The sequence below is a fragment of the Cajanus cajan genome, chromosome 8 (genome assembly GCF_000230855.2).
Source record: "Cajanus cajan strain Asha chromosome 8, NIPB_CcT2T_4, whole genome shotgun sequence".
In the NCBI taxonomy this organism is placed as follows: domain Eukaryota; kingdom Viridiplantae; phylum Streptophyta; class Magnoliopsida; order Fabales; family Fabaceae; genus Cajanus; species Cajanus cajan.
The window spans coordinates 4,129,129-4,144,622 of NC_138524.1; the positions used below are offsets into that span (position 1 = coordinate 4,129,129).

Below are 15,494 nucleotides of genomic sequence, written 5' to 3' on the forward strand. Positions count from 1 at the left end.
GCCAGCTGGGTTTTTTTTTTATAAAATAAATATGAACGAATTTTAAAAAAATAAAAGAAAGTAAAATAATATAAATTTTTATATATAAATATTTTTAATTTTAATTTATATATATTAAAATAATTTTTTAATTATATTATTAAGCGGGACGGGTACAGGAGTAGCTGTGGTGCAAGTATTAACATCCTTGTTCCTGCTCATGCTCCTGATTTTATTAATCGAAAAAATTCGAACCCGAATCCAAACTCGTTAAACACAAATTTTCTCGTCTAAATCGGGGTGAGTTCAGACGGATACTCATGAGATGAGTTAGATTGCCATGCCTACTAGTATGTGACTTATATTCTTTATAAATTTTTTATTTTGAGTAAAAAAAAATAAGAATTTAAAGTTTTTTACATATCGTAAGAAAAAAATTATATTTATAAAAATAACAAAGAAATTGACGGTAACAATTAAAAAAAAATTAAGAAAAATAATTAAAAGACCAACGTCATCCATTTACACAACAGAGAAGCGAGCGAAAGACAAAATTTACGAAACCAGTACAATCCCGAGCTAAACCCGAAACGTTTATTTGGTTGCGTTCCGTTCCGTTCCGTTCCATTTCAGATCATAACTACCATTTTGTCATCACTCTCAGGTCTCAGCTGCTCGGAGCTTATAGATCGAGCGCCAAAAGGTTAGGTTCTTCTCATTTCCTGCAATTTCCGTTCGTTCCTAATGTATTTGCCTCGCTTTAGTTTTGTGACTGCTCATTTTTTTCATTTTGTTTCTCGGTTCGTTGAAAGAGAACTATCTCTACTTAACCATTATTTTTTTTTCTCGATTGATCTGGTCTTGTATGATTTAGTCTAATAATGTGTGCTTGGGAAGCTAACCAAATAGGATCAGATCGTCTTTATCACAATTTTTTGGGGTGTTACTTGAAATCTGAAATCGTACTCGATTTGAATCATGCCCGTGGAATGTCGATGTGCTTGCATGTTTTGCTTCAGGTGTTCTTTGTTCATGAGATTCGACGGAGTTTATTTTAAGTGATTGATAATCAATAAATTCTCACGGTTCTCTGCCAAGGATGTGATGCGATTCTATTTCGTGGCTTTTTGTGACAAAAAGCCTTTGAGGATAATGCATATGGACTTCTCATTTCAAATTCTGATCCAAATCAATTAGTCTCATTTGGTGTTACCATACCTGGATCTCGATTCTTGCAATTTTAGGTTTTGATTTTTATAGTTATTTTAAGATTGTTAAATACGAAGAGCTTCAAAGTCTCTCCCAAATTGCTTGAGTGATTGAAAAATATGAGTAACGTAAGTTTGATGGTAAAAAGGGAGAAAAGAGATTGTCGTGTGATATTTGTTAAGAGCATAGAAAAAATCTTCAAATATCTGTTATTGTTATCATGATGCATCAGTGATTCAGCCTTTCGTTTTCATATTATTTTGTTAAATCTGATAGTTATAATGTTCTTTGTGAACTTTTACTCATATAGGTGTGATATTTCGAGTTAGTCAGATCTAGGTGATCTTTTAATTATGAAAAGAAGGGCCGACAACTGCTAATCCTAATTTCATTTTTTTAAGAGCTTAATTTAAAGAACAAGTTAAATTAATTGTTCCATGCTGTTAATGCTCGCAAAGACATAGACCACCCATAAAAGAGACAAGGAGTTTTGGTGAAATCAACATCATCTATGAGGTTCTACTTGGTCCACACTTATCACAGTTCCAGAATATTTTGCCAGAATTGTTTTAATCAAATTGTGCTAACATTCTGCTGCTACTCTCAAGTAGCACAACCTATTTTCTTATCTACTTTTCTTTTGTAAGTGGCATTTTTATTGACGAGAAGGGGATGCTTGTATAAATTCTGCTTAGATCCTTAATCTGCATCAGACTTTTGGTAGCAGACCTGTGCTGCAATAGCTGTTATGAATGAGTTTACTGTTGAACCTTTGAAATTACAGCAATTGTTTTTGGTACTTTTCATTTAATAGACTTGAACATTGATCATTTGTAGTGTTTCCTGTATTTGTCAAGTGACAATGTGTCAGCAGACTCGGCACAGATACTGATATTAGAGAATATATAGGCTGATTTTTTTAAATAATAATTTGGTGTTGATTAATTTTTATTTTTTGGTTAACAACTTAGTTTGTGTTTGGGAAAGATGATTTTCCCACTTTTTAGCTGTTTGTATATAAAATCAGCTGAAAATTTGAAGCTTATGATTTTAAAAAACTGATTTTGTTTGTTGTATCCAAACGAAATAAAATATCTCAAAATCACTATTTAGCAAACTTACCCAAACAAAAATTTATTCTGATTATAATCAATTATAACAATAATTGATTATATATAATCTATTATTTAAATAATTTAATTTTCACAATTTTTCCAAACACACTCTTAGTGTATCTGATTTCAAAATCCCAAAGACTTAAAGGGTTGACTCTACCTGTGGGCTCTTTTGCCCTTATCATACAACTTTGTTTATTTTTTAAAGTTTGGTCCTAGCCTGGTGGGGCCTTTTGGCTATACAGGCTTTTGGATTTTTCTGGCTTTTCAGCCATGACTAGTTTAGGCTAGGTCTGCTGATATTGACAATTCTAATTGTATACTTGACATTGGGATCTGGTGGCTCCTAACAACATCATGGACTTTGTTTTTTTGGCAGATTCAATTTGACACTGGAAGCACTTTCTCATTTCAAAGATCAAGTGAAAACATGGTAACACTTCTCGTTTCCTAGCAGTCCCATAGTTAAATATTTAAGGACAAATGACTTGTTGGATTTTCTTGACTATTTAACATTAGTTATTTGATTTTGCTTGGACTAATTTATTTTAATCATCACTTTGTTACTTCTTATACTATATTCACGTTGTTGCTACTCCAATTTGTTGTACAAATGTAGTTTTAAACCATGATCTAGAATAAGGAACCTCCATATATATTTTGATCTGCTTTGAAATTGAAATCCTGTAAAAATATTTTCCTTCCCAACTGTGGTAACATTGAAGCTTGAATTTGCTTCAAGATTGCTCGAAATTCTTGATCTTCTGTGTGTTGTTTTTTAATTTGGTTACCTCAATTATCTACTTAACTTTGAATTCTTAATGTAATCCTAAATTAGTGGTGGCCTTGATTGTCTGAGCAATTTGCTCACCAAATGCCAGTGGGGTGTTGCTCAAATGGTGGGGGTAGGATTAGGTTTAGACAGGTCAACAGGCTCAGTCCCTTGTGTAAACTGAAAAAGATAGCTTTTTAGCCAAGGAAAAGAAGAATTCACTTGGGAGTGAGAATGGTATACTTTCTTTCTAGCTGTTATTGACTTCCTCTATGCTCCATTAAATTTTTGTTTTTCTTGTTGAACAGGTTGTCCTTGCTGCATCCATTGTGAGCAAATCTGGCAAAGGTGAGTTCTCTGTGTCCCTGTATCACTGACCTTTTCCTTTGAAAGAATAGTTGACTTCTTTCTTTTCAGTAATCTGAACCTAAAACACAGGCTATATAGTTTTAGGAATATAAGATATAAATTCCTAGAAGGGCTAGTTGCTTTCAAGCTGCATAGATACATTAGTTTGACATGTGGGGAATCTACCATCAAAGTTCTATATTTTGATTTGGTTTGTGGTTCCTGATGTTGAGATAACCAAGTAACTAATATATGCTGTATGGCTAAAATTGGGATACATGATCTGATCTGTATCTTTTGCTCCATGTTTTCTTTTATCTGTAAAATCTGTCTTCCCTTGACTCTGTCAGCAACATAGATTATAGAGTTATGAAATTCTTTTCCTACTCCAATAACTCAATCTCTTCGTTGTGCATGATTCTTAATATTTTATCTTATTAATTGGCCATTACTTAATTTGTTAATTCAAGATGAATTCTTAGTTTGTACAGTGAAGCTTAATGTTGAATTTGGTGGTACTTAAACAATAATGGGATTCGACTTCTATGCTCTTATACCAACAAAGCTTTTGTGTTGTTTGCAGTGCTAGTTTCTAGACAATTTGTGGACATGTCTCGTATCAGAATTGAAGGTCTTCTAGCAGCATTTCCCAAGTTGGTAGGCACTGGAAAGCAACACACATATATTGAGACAGAGAATGTGCGCTATGTTTACCAGCCAATGGAAGCACTATACCTGCTTCTTGTAACAAACAAACAAAGCAACATACTTGAAGATTTGACAACTCTGAGACTTCTCTCCAAACTTGTATCCTTTTTTTGTGCTTTATGTTTACTGTAGTATGTTATAATATTAACTCAATTTCTTGGTTTTGTCTTTAACTTCGCAAGAGTTGGCTGGCCTGTAACTAAAGTTTGTTTTCTGCCTTGTCTACTCATTTTGCTATCATTTTGGTTTTTTTCTTAGAGTTTTAATGATACAATCATTCAATGTAGGTTTCTCTTCGACATTGCATTCAGCATATTGATTTTAATAGGAAGGTTCAGGAGGTTTTAGGATTGATCAATTGGTTTGTACTAGGAGGTTATTTTAGCTTTTTTGGTTAGTTTTTTGCCAAAATATCATGCTTATAGTTATAATTAGTTCATTCCTTAATACTTTTAGGTGCCTGAATATTCTTACTCTCTTGAAGAAGAGGATATTTGCCAACATGCATTTGAGTTGATTTTTGCATTTGATGAAGTCATCTCTCTTGGGCACAAGGAAAATGTGACTATTGCACAAGTTAAGCAATACTGTGAGATGGAGAGTCATGAAGAGAAACTGCACAAGCTAGTTATGCAGAGCAAAATCAATGAAACTAAGGATGTTATGAAGCGGAAAGCTAGTGAAATTGATAAAAGCAAGGTATGATCAGAGGGATTATGGGTTACATTGTTTTATGTTCAAAATTCTGGGAGTTAACTGTTAACATTATTTATTCTAATTGATGCATTTGTTCTACAGATTGAAAAAAACAGAGGTGATAAAGGGGGATTTGGTCCTTTACAGTCAATGGGCTCTGGAAAAATTGAAAATAGCTTTAGTGATTTGAGCATATCTAGCAGCGGAACTGGTTTTGGAAGTGGCTCTGGTTTCGGATTGAGTTCTGATGTTGATTCCTTTTCTACCAAGTCTAAAGGTTGGTTATCATGGATTTTCATGAATTCTTCTAAAATGCTTCAAAATGTAATGATTTAACAGGGCATTGAAACATGCTGTATGGCTGTGGTTTATTCTATGTCCAAATTAACATGTTGCTAAATAAAGAGTACTCCTGTATACTTAGGTCGTTCAACTTCATCTGCCACTGCTCCACCGAAAGGTCTTGGAATGAAGCTTGGTAAATCTCAAAGGACAAATCAGTTTTTGGAATCACTGAAAGCAGAAGGTGAGGTCATTCTTGAAGATGTTCAGCCAAAACTGGGCGTGTCTCAGGCTGCTGCCCTACCACCTTCAGATCCTATCACTTTAACTGTTGAAGAGAAACTAAATGTAACACTAAAACAAGATGGCGGAATCAGTAATTTTGATGTTCAAGGCACATTGTCTCTTCAAATTCTTGACAAAGAGGATGGACATATTCAAGTTCAGGTATCACATTCTTGCTATTTCTCTCTACCTCGATGTGTGTCCACTGAGCTTCTGGTTTGCATAGCTTGAGTAGTCTTTTCTGGATAATCAGTTTTCCTTTTTAAAAAACAATGATACTTCTATAAAATCTCATCAGCATTTGGTGAACGAAGTGTGTATAAAAAAAATATTCTTTTTTCTGCAAGAAACGGCGACCAAAGCCTTTTTGACTGACTAGGTGGGATCAGTTGCATAGATCAAAGGACATTATTGCATTATGTAAAAAATAATTTCTTAGAGGGGGCATTTAGATCTATGAAACATTTTTTTTCTCTGCTTATTTTCCTTTTTTCCCCCTAATGTTGTTGTCTTTATTATGTCCTTCTCATAGTTATCATCCTTCTAGTGATATGATGGACTAATTTTCAAATGGATAATGTTTAAAAAGCACCCTGTGTTCAAGGTTCAAGGCTCAAATAAGTCAATTATATGTTTTAAGACCTATTTGAGTAAACTTTTGTACAAACACTTATAGGGGAAAAAATTTGAAAGAGAAAAATGAAATAAATTTCTTCATAATATAAAACTAGCTTACGCACAAGCACAAGTTAAAAATAAGTTTTGAAGAAGCTAATATGAAAAGAGCTTATACAAATTAACTAATGCTAAAGCTATTATGCAAAGGGAGGGATCAGATAGAATTCAGTTAGGCAGAAAGGAGGAAATGAAGAGGAAGATAATGGTGGTTAAAATTCCTGTGGGGTGACAAAAATGCCGGTTCCTTAGTTTGATTGACCATGAAGTATTCTGATGCTTTTAATATGTTTTGTATTGTTAGGGACTTCGGGTTTTACTGAAACAATTATTTTGTTTAGCATGAATAAATATTTTCTTTTGTCATTAAAGAGGTATTTTTATATTTAATACTCAACTTTCAATATACAATTGATTTATTTTCTGATTGCTCAGTTTTATATGTTTTGTACAATAAATAAAATTGCTCCTAAACGTGTCTACTCTTATCATCCATCATTCTTTAGTGCTCTTAGGCTTTGTTTCTTGCTAAAGACTGGTTCAAATATCAATTTAGGAGGACAATTAAAAGTATTGGCACTTAGCATATTGTGCCTTCTTTTTACAGGTACAGACTGGTGAGAATCAAGCCATCCTTTTCAAGACACACCCCAACATGAATAAAGAATTGTTTGCCAATGAAAATATACTAGGCCTAAAGGATCTCAATAGGCCTTTCCCCACTGGTCAAGCTGGTGGTTCTGAAGGTGTAGGTCTTTTAAGGTGGAGAATGCAAAGCAATGATGAGTCAATGGTGCCGCTGACAAGTGGGTTTATAACTATCTTTGATATGGTCTACTGCTTTGTATTTGTTTTCATGCCTTAATAACTTACAAATGCCTATTGCAGTCAACTGCTGGCCATCTTCTTCTGGAAACGAAACTTATGTCAGCATTGAGTATGAGGCTTCGTCAATGTTCGATTTGCGGAATGTTGTGATCTCTGTACCTCTTCCAGCTCTTCGAGAAGCACCATCTGTTAGACAGATTGATGGGGAATGGAGGTGTGAGATTTAGTTTATTTTTTTCTTCTCCTTTGAATAGATGTTAAGGACTGCCATGGTTTTTGTGTTATGGGTTGGAGTTTCTGCAAATGAGCTTGGTGGTTTATATTAAAATTGATGCTCTCTGTTACGCTTGTTAATGAATAATGGTTAATAATCATTGAAATACTGACCGGATTTTGGGAGAAATAGAAAGCTCTACAAAACTAATGTAGCTCCCCTCTCCTCCCAAGACTAATATATATATATATATATATATATATATATATATATATATATATATATTTATTTATTTATGGTTTGAAACTATTTTATTTAATGTTTCTTTCTTTCTTTCTCTCTTTATAATCCCCTATAAATTGGCTTTGCAGGTATGACTCTAGGAATTCCTTTTTGGAGTGGTCTATCCTTCTGATTGATAATTCAAACCGCAGGTATGCGAAATTTGGGGTGATATTTTTAAGAACTAACATATTCAGTGTTGTTATCATGGTGTTTTTGAACTTGTTTTGTCTGACTAATTTATTTGCCAGTGGGTCAATGGAATTTGTTGTTCCACAAGCAGAATCATCAGCATTCTTCCCTATTTCAGTTCGTTTTACGGCAACTGATACATTTAGTGACCTGAAGGTTTGTTTGGATTTTCTGTCTTTCTTTTTTTTTTCTTTCTTTTTTTTCATTTGACTTGTATGTTATGGATATACAATGCTATTTATATGATTTGTCAAAATGATCTAGTTAAAACTGACAATAAGCTTTTTTGGCTGGGAAATCTTTAAACTGAAGAGAGTATCGTTACATTCAATTCGTTTACCATCCTCCACAATAATGTATAATAATTGCAATAATACAATGTCAGTGTATTGATTTAATGGGAGCTGAAACTTATGCTTTCATTTCTCCTTGTAGGTCACCAACATCATACCGCTAAAGGGTGGTAATCCTCCCAAACATTCTCAGAGAACACAGTTGATCACAGAAAATTACCAAGTTGTGTGATTGATTTCCTCTGGACGCTGAGCTTCTATGACAGTTTTGCTGTTACTGTCGTCATTCTCTTATCAAAGAGCTTTTCTTCGCCATGGTGCATCATTTATTAAATTCATGAATTCATTATTTAGTTTTACCTTGCAAGCCTGTTGCAAAATATGAATTTTCATAATGCTAAATTTAAGAGTGTCTTCTTACTCCATAGCATGTATATTTTATGTGGAAGCATGCCTTTTCCTTCTCCCCGCTCTCTGAATTGGAGATTGGAATGTTGGGTGCTGTTATTTGGAAAGAAATTGGGATTAATGATGGTTAAACGAACTGCATAGGATTGTTTCACTTGCACCACCGACTGTGGGTATTTTTTTTATGGATTGGGGTTTGACCCGTCATAAATATAACAAGATAGAAAATTTGAAAAATGAGTTATAAAAGGGTTACGCACGAGTTGACCCAAAAATAGAGAAAAAACAAACAATAATAAAGATAGATAGTTAAAAACTTTAATAATAATAGAGTATGTGACATAATTTTCTATTAGTGCGTTTTGAGATTTAATCTAATGACTAATACCATCCTTTATTGTAAAAGATAAAATCCAACATGTTGACCCTACCTATCGTTCTTCATACTAGTACGACGAGGTGGGTGAAAAGTAGGTTAATGGGTTGAGTCACTCAAACCACTTTATTATTTTTTTTCTGGCTGAACGACTTAATTCTTGGGTTTTGTATTACCTACTCTCTTGGAGTTAACATTTTAAATTAATAAAAAAATTGTAATTGTCTATATTTTTTTTCGAAAAATTAATTAAAAAACATTAAAAGTCAAGTATTACCATTATTATCTATAACAATATATATCTATGAGTATATATAAAGGGATACCCCTTTTAAAATAAGAAAAATATATTAAAAAAATAATTGTCTTCTTTAAAAAATAACCATTCACTTTTTTTAAAAAATACAATTTTTTTTTATAAAGATACACAGCGTCTCTTTTCATACTAGTTTTAATAAATGAGGTGTGTGCTACTAAAAAAAAAAAAAGCTCGTGAAATATAAGTAGACCCGGCAGGCCTAAAGGGGATCAACTCAAGTATTGATATTCTCTCTCATACAATATAAAAAGGTAAAAAAATAACACATTTTATTATTAAATGAAATGCATATAAATTTTAATTAAATAATTTAAACCTTATCCCTTATATACATAAAACCTACTTAATAATAAATAGTAAGCTGCTAGCAATTTCTTTTTTTCACAATTTTATGCAAGTATAGTCTCCTTATATTGGATTATCGGAACTCCCATCTAAACCTAGAAAAAAAGTTTTTAAAAAATATATTAGAGAAAAGTAGAATAGGACATAACACAGTGAATTCTCTACTAATTTCCTAAGTCCTTTGGTTAGATATTGAAAATTACCGATTAAGGAATAAAAAATCAAAAGTTTTTATCAAAGAGTTATTGATATATCTAATATATTTTTACGTGATTCCTAATAAAAGAATCTATTTATCAATTTATTAACCAATGTTGTTAAGACACTGATTAATGAGAACTTTATATATAATCTTCTGTGTTTGTTTTTTTAAGGTACGAGACCTCTAGGTGGAATAAAGTTGATTGTGGAAGAAACACCACAATTTCCTAGTAACTAGAAGAGATGCTACTAGTACTAGACTAAGACTATAAGGTATAGGCTTTTTCTTTTCTAATTTAACCATCTAGATGTAGGCATGTACCAATTTGAACAGCCTCATTTCACATCCAATCAACTCACAGAAAAGAGAACCTTTTTCCCTCCTTAGGATATTTTACCATTTTATTCTAGTGCACGGTGCACTCTGCTCAGGAACTGAAATTATTTTGGGTTTCCATTCTTCAATTTACTTTGTGATACAATACATTACAGACATATTTCCATATTTGTATCCCCATTTTTATTGCGCGAGCTATGTGCACCAACTCCAAAAGTGAAACTTTATTCATAACCAATCACATCAAAATGCTTTTAATCCTCCCCTCTTTAGTCAGTATGAAAAGTGAAACATTATAATCTCTAGTAGCTTTAATGTAATCCAGCTTGTTAATTAAGAGAACAATTGGTGAGACTGCCATAATGATATAGTTAAGGATAAAATCCCTGTAAAATAATGGTTTTTAAAGTGAACTATAAAAGACTAACAACAGAAGTGAACTACAAAAGGCTATACATTTATTCTTAATTTAGTTAAAAGTGTATCATACTTTAATTTCAATGAGAATCAGGAGTAAATATATTGTTACATACTTCGAAATTAAACTCACTTGAAAAAAATTTTACCCGAGTAAAATTTATCCATTGATTTTCTTTTCGAGGAAAATAAGTAATTTTCATTGTTACATACTCATGTTATAAAAGTAAAGTCATTTTCCTAAGTGGAATTGAACTCAAGTTTTTTAAGTAAAATCTTAGATTAATTAGAGTATTTTAAATGAAAAAATATGGTTAAAAAGAGACATGTTAAATGTACTAGTTAATCTTGAGAGATTTGTCACAGTAATATTGAATAATACTTTGTATCAATAATATGATTATTAAAATATAAAACATTTATGCATTATGTATGAACAAATTTATTGAATTTGTAACAACTCGATAAATCTCTACATTTTACAATTCAACAATTATAGCAACGAAAAATATAAATCTAATTAAACTAAGATTATCATGCAAGCAATTTCTAAATATATGTGCAATATGTATGTATGTATGTGTGTGTATATATATATGTCCGTGTATGTATAAGAAAATCATTAACCAAAATAATAATCAAATTGAAAACATAAGTCTTAGTTGTCGATCAAGCAACAATTACAAAATAGTCACATCAAGGTAGCTCAAACAACATTGTCATCTTCCAGCATGACTCTCAAAAACTAGTTTACCCTCCTACCTAATCCTGCTATACTCTCATAAAGTTATTGCAATTCAACTATAATAAAACATGTAAAGATAAGCTTAGATTCAAAAGAAATATCATAATATAAAAGTAAATAAATTATTTATATGAAGCAACTACTTCAACAAAATTCAACAAATAGCCTTAACTAAATTTCAACAACATCAAGCACATCCATCACAACTCTTCTACTTAAACACTTATAATATGTCAACTCAACATATAGAGGACCAAAGTTGTATATTAAGAATTATAAAATAAAAAAAAAAACAAAATTATAATTTAACAATGTATATAACATGATTATTGATTTTTGTAATAATTACTTTAAAAATTAAATTTAAAATAATTTATAATTAAATGACAAAATGCAACTTTAAACATTAAGAATATAAGAAATCAAACTCTTTCATAAATAACAAAAATGTAACTCTTTTTTTTTTTTACTTCATTTCTGTTTTAGAATATTTATACATTGAATAAAATAGTGATTTTTTTTTGCTTCACTATTTCCTAAATAAATATCTATAAAAAAAATAAAGTAAACACAAAATAAAATCTCAAATCAACATGTTCTACTAACAAGTTGTTGGGTTGAGTGAAATTAGATTTAATCTTTTTAAGTAAAATCTCAGCTTAAGTCTTGTGAATGAAAAAAAAATATAATTGAGAAAAGAGACTCACTGAAAGTTATCATTTAAATTCCTGCCAAAGTTAACTATCAATAAAGCCAATAAGTATTTTACATCAATAATATAGTTAAAAAAAACTCCATCTTTTTCTTCTTATAAAACTAGGGTCTTTCTTTAATCTTTGATATTATAATGGTATGTGATTATGAATAGGAAAATTCTACCAGAACTAGTTCTAAATTAAATTTATTAAGAAGTAAAGGATGATATTTTTAAATTTAGTAGGAGTCTTTCCCATGACAAGTGATTTTTAGTAATGAATAATACTAGCGACCCACTTTTTATTATTGACTAATATTTATTAAAAATCACACTTTTGTGGATATTGCATCTTATATAATATTTTTCTCCTTATTTGAAAAAATTGTGAATTTTAGTTAATAGTAAAAAAAAGTATTAGTAAAAGAGTTTTAAATTAAGTTTCACTAATATTTTTCATTTTGAAATTAAACTTTTAATCCATTTATCTACTCTAAGTGGCCCACTCTAGGGTTGTGTAAGACCCAATTCAACATGGTTACATAGTCCGATACATCCTAGTTTATTCAATAAATTATCAAATTCGTTTATATCTATAAATTGGCTAGCGTTTAAAATATTGTTAAATTTTAGAGTTAAACTAAGTTCAAAAATAACTTATTCAATTCAATGTGGTTAATATTTTTATAGAATTTGATATTTAATATTTAGTTAAGTGATATGAGTCTCTCATCACTCATACCAATTTAAGTTGATGAGTAATTATCATTTATATTACATAATCTTATTATAATGACAAGAAATAAATTATTTCAAAAATACTAATAATAACCACTACAATAAATATTACATATAGTGACATATAAAAAGTGTCACAGGTATATATTTATTTGGTATATAACTACACACAATTTTAGTATTGATTTTGAATGAGATTTAACAATATATTTTGTATGTTACAATAGCTTATACCCATACTTTTTAACAATATACCAACATATATTATATTTATTATGTAGGTAAAAGTAGTTTTTAGGGACATTTATTGTGTCACTATAGAATATGTGTCTGATAATTTTCTTGTAGTGAATACTAATAGAAAGTCAGAATTTGTTATATCTGAAATCAATTCGGTACTATCTTAAATATTTTCGGTCATATTCTATTCTGTAGATCATCAGACTTATTTTAAATTATTTTTTGACACCCATATTTATTTAAATTTAAGAACAAGTTAAGATCTAAAACTGATTTGATCAAAAATTAAAATGGGTTATGATCGAGCATAACACATATTTACTCACACACCTCCAGCAATGTCAGGTGGTCATTTGATTACATATCAATAAATACCATATTTTCGTGTAACCTATTTAATATCATTGTCATACATCTTTATATATAACTCTTGTATACTTTTATTCTTCATCTTTTTTATTAGAGGAATAGAGCAACTCATCTTTAAGAAATTAACAAACTCTAGATCTTTCTGGCTAGTGCCACCAGTATAACATACTTGAAATTGTTCCCAATCAAAAACGAATCTCCCATAAAATAAACTCTTTGACATGGCTGGCCACATGATCTCTCTCATTGACATAAATAAATAAATGTGCTAAACTAACTTTCCTAACATGCAATCAATACCAAAAAGAAGAAGGCATCATGGGAGATATCCTCATTCTTGTCCCCTCTTTTCACATGTTGGACCTATATACATACATTTAATACTATAAGATCCATACTTTTTCTTTCAGACCCGGGAAAAATATATATAAATCAGGATGCAAAAATACCTCCCAATCAACTTTCGGCCTTATTATTTATAAGAGTTTAATTTTTTATACAATTAAGCTGTATCAACCGGTATATAGTTGCTTTAATTTAATTAATAATGTTTAATTCAAGTTCTAAGTATATAATTATATTAAATACTCAAAGAAAATTTTTTATCATACATGATATAATTTTACTTAATTCAAACATACATAAGAGATATTTATAATCTATAAAAAAAATTGTTAATTAAAATAGAAAATAATATAAGTATAGTTTTTTTAAGTAATTATTGTAAAATTCAATAAATTAAACTTACCATAAATGATAAATTATACTTGTTTATCATTAAAAAAATATTACAATGACAACCATAAGAGTGGAACTTAACTTAACGCATCTATTCTTACCTTTCACTGCTTTAGGTTGTCCTTAATGGTTAAACAAGTTATATATAGTTAGATAATAGTGTAAAATTTCTTTGCATCATGAGTCATAAATTATTTATCTATTTTTAATGTATTTCCTCCTGTGTTCTTATGTATTTCTTTAGCAGAAAATCTTGAAATATAAAGATCTCGGTCTCACATCTTTTTATATGTTGTTAACAGTCTAGCAAATTATGGAAACCGGCTAGACCCATGATACTTTTGTGCTTACCCTAATATGCTGCATTTGCATGTGTGGGAATCTTATTGGTTACGTTTTTACTCAAAAACAAAGAATCACCACCAATTGTTTTTCTCCATATTTGCAACTAAAGTCCACGCTTCTAGAAAGGAATAATAAATACTAGACAAATAAAAAACAAGTGACAAAATAACATAACTTATCTTTCATTTTCACCATAGTGCTTCCATTTTTTTTTTCTTCTTATGAACGGTCCCAAATGCTTGATGGTTGAGAACTAGAGAAGCTTTATAAAGCTATTGAAGTATCATTTTGTAAGCACTTTCATGTATATAGTTTCCATTTTGTTTAATTTGGTTCCTTACACAGCAATCTTGCATCTCCCCCACATAATATTTTACCATAGAGCATCATATCACCAAAAGAAATAGTCTTTACTTTCGATCACATTGATGCCCACCATTCTTTTCATTTTCCTTTTGTATATTGGGAATTATTCTTTCCATTTTAATGCATGCAGTTAAGGGGAGGAATACAAGTTCTTAATCAAAGAAAGAAAAAGATATATGGATCCTCACCTATATAAAAGATATATGGATAAGATTTTATTCTTTATTACAAATTGAAATTGCAGATAGTTCCAAACAACAGATTGTAATTCCATGTTTCTTTTGAAAGTTTCGAATTATTCTCCAAAATTTGTTGTCAACCCTCCATTGGAAATCTTGTTATATTCAGAAAAATATATGCCAATCTAACTATAGACACTATGGGTCCCTTCTACATATCTTAAGCTTCTCGCTCGACAACTTTATGGATTATTATTAATGGAACGAAAAAAGCTGAGATATATATGCAGTTTTTTTTTTCACACACCACATATAATTACAAATATATTTTTTATTTAAGACAATTTAGGACAATCTACGGATAAGGTTATTATGGATGATAAACTTTTTTCTCTAAATATTTAATGTAAAATTCAAACTTAAGAATATTATATAAAATAGAACATCTCACACCAGCTAATATATGCATTTAGCATAGTATATGTACTTTCCTCTAACCATACTAAAAAGAAAATATGTCTTTCACTTCTTTTTCTTTATTTTATTTTTCTTTTTTCCTTGATACACTTACTGTGTGGAATGTCTCCTTTATACTATTGTGGATAAAATAAATTGGCTTATGTTTTTCTTTCTTACTTTCTGCAGTGGTGGCTACTGCTCTTGTTTCGCCGCCACTGAGTCATGGCTACATGATAGTCAATCTAAGGCTACCATTGTTCATAACATAAAGAATATAAAAGTAACACTTCACACCATTTTGTTTCAGACATTTTTTCGATTCTACCACTTTAGCCAACCT

At 30.4% G+C, this 15,494-nt stretch overlaps 1 protein-coding gene across 2 annotated transcripts; it reads left to right on the forward strand.

Moving 5' to 3' along the window:
• Positions 1 to 513: 513 nt before the first annotated feature.
• On the forward strand, positions 514 to 8,422 carry LOC109798767 (coatomer subunit delta-1). 2 transcript variants are annotated; one of them, XM_020359158.3, is made up of 12 exons: positions 514 to 682; positions 2,683 to 2,736; positions 3,384 to 3,423; positions 4,007 to 4,230; positions 4,588 to 4,830; positions 4,930 to 5,104; positions 5,252 to 5,556; positions 6,677 to 6,875; positions 6,958 to 7,111; positions 7,483 to 7,545; positions 7,645 to 7,741; positions 8,021 to 8,422. In XM_020359158.3, exons 2-12 carry the CDS (start codon positions 2,734 to 2,736, stop codon positions 8,108 to 8,110), a joined length of 1,593 nt encoding a protein of 530 aa, XP_020214747.2. In that variant the 5' UTR covers positions 514 to 682; positions 2,683 to 2,733; the 3' UTR covers positions 8,111 to 8,422. The 2 variants fall into 2 exon arrangements, with proteins under 2 accessions (XP_020214747.2, XP_029127126.2); XM_029271293.2 differs by lacking the exon at positions 514 to 682 and adding an exon at positions 1,922 to 1,984.
• Positions 8,423 to 15,494: the final 7,072 nt, after the last annotated feature.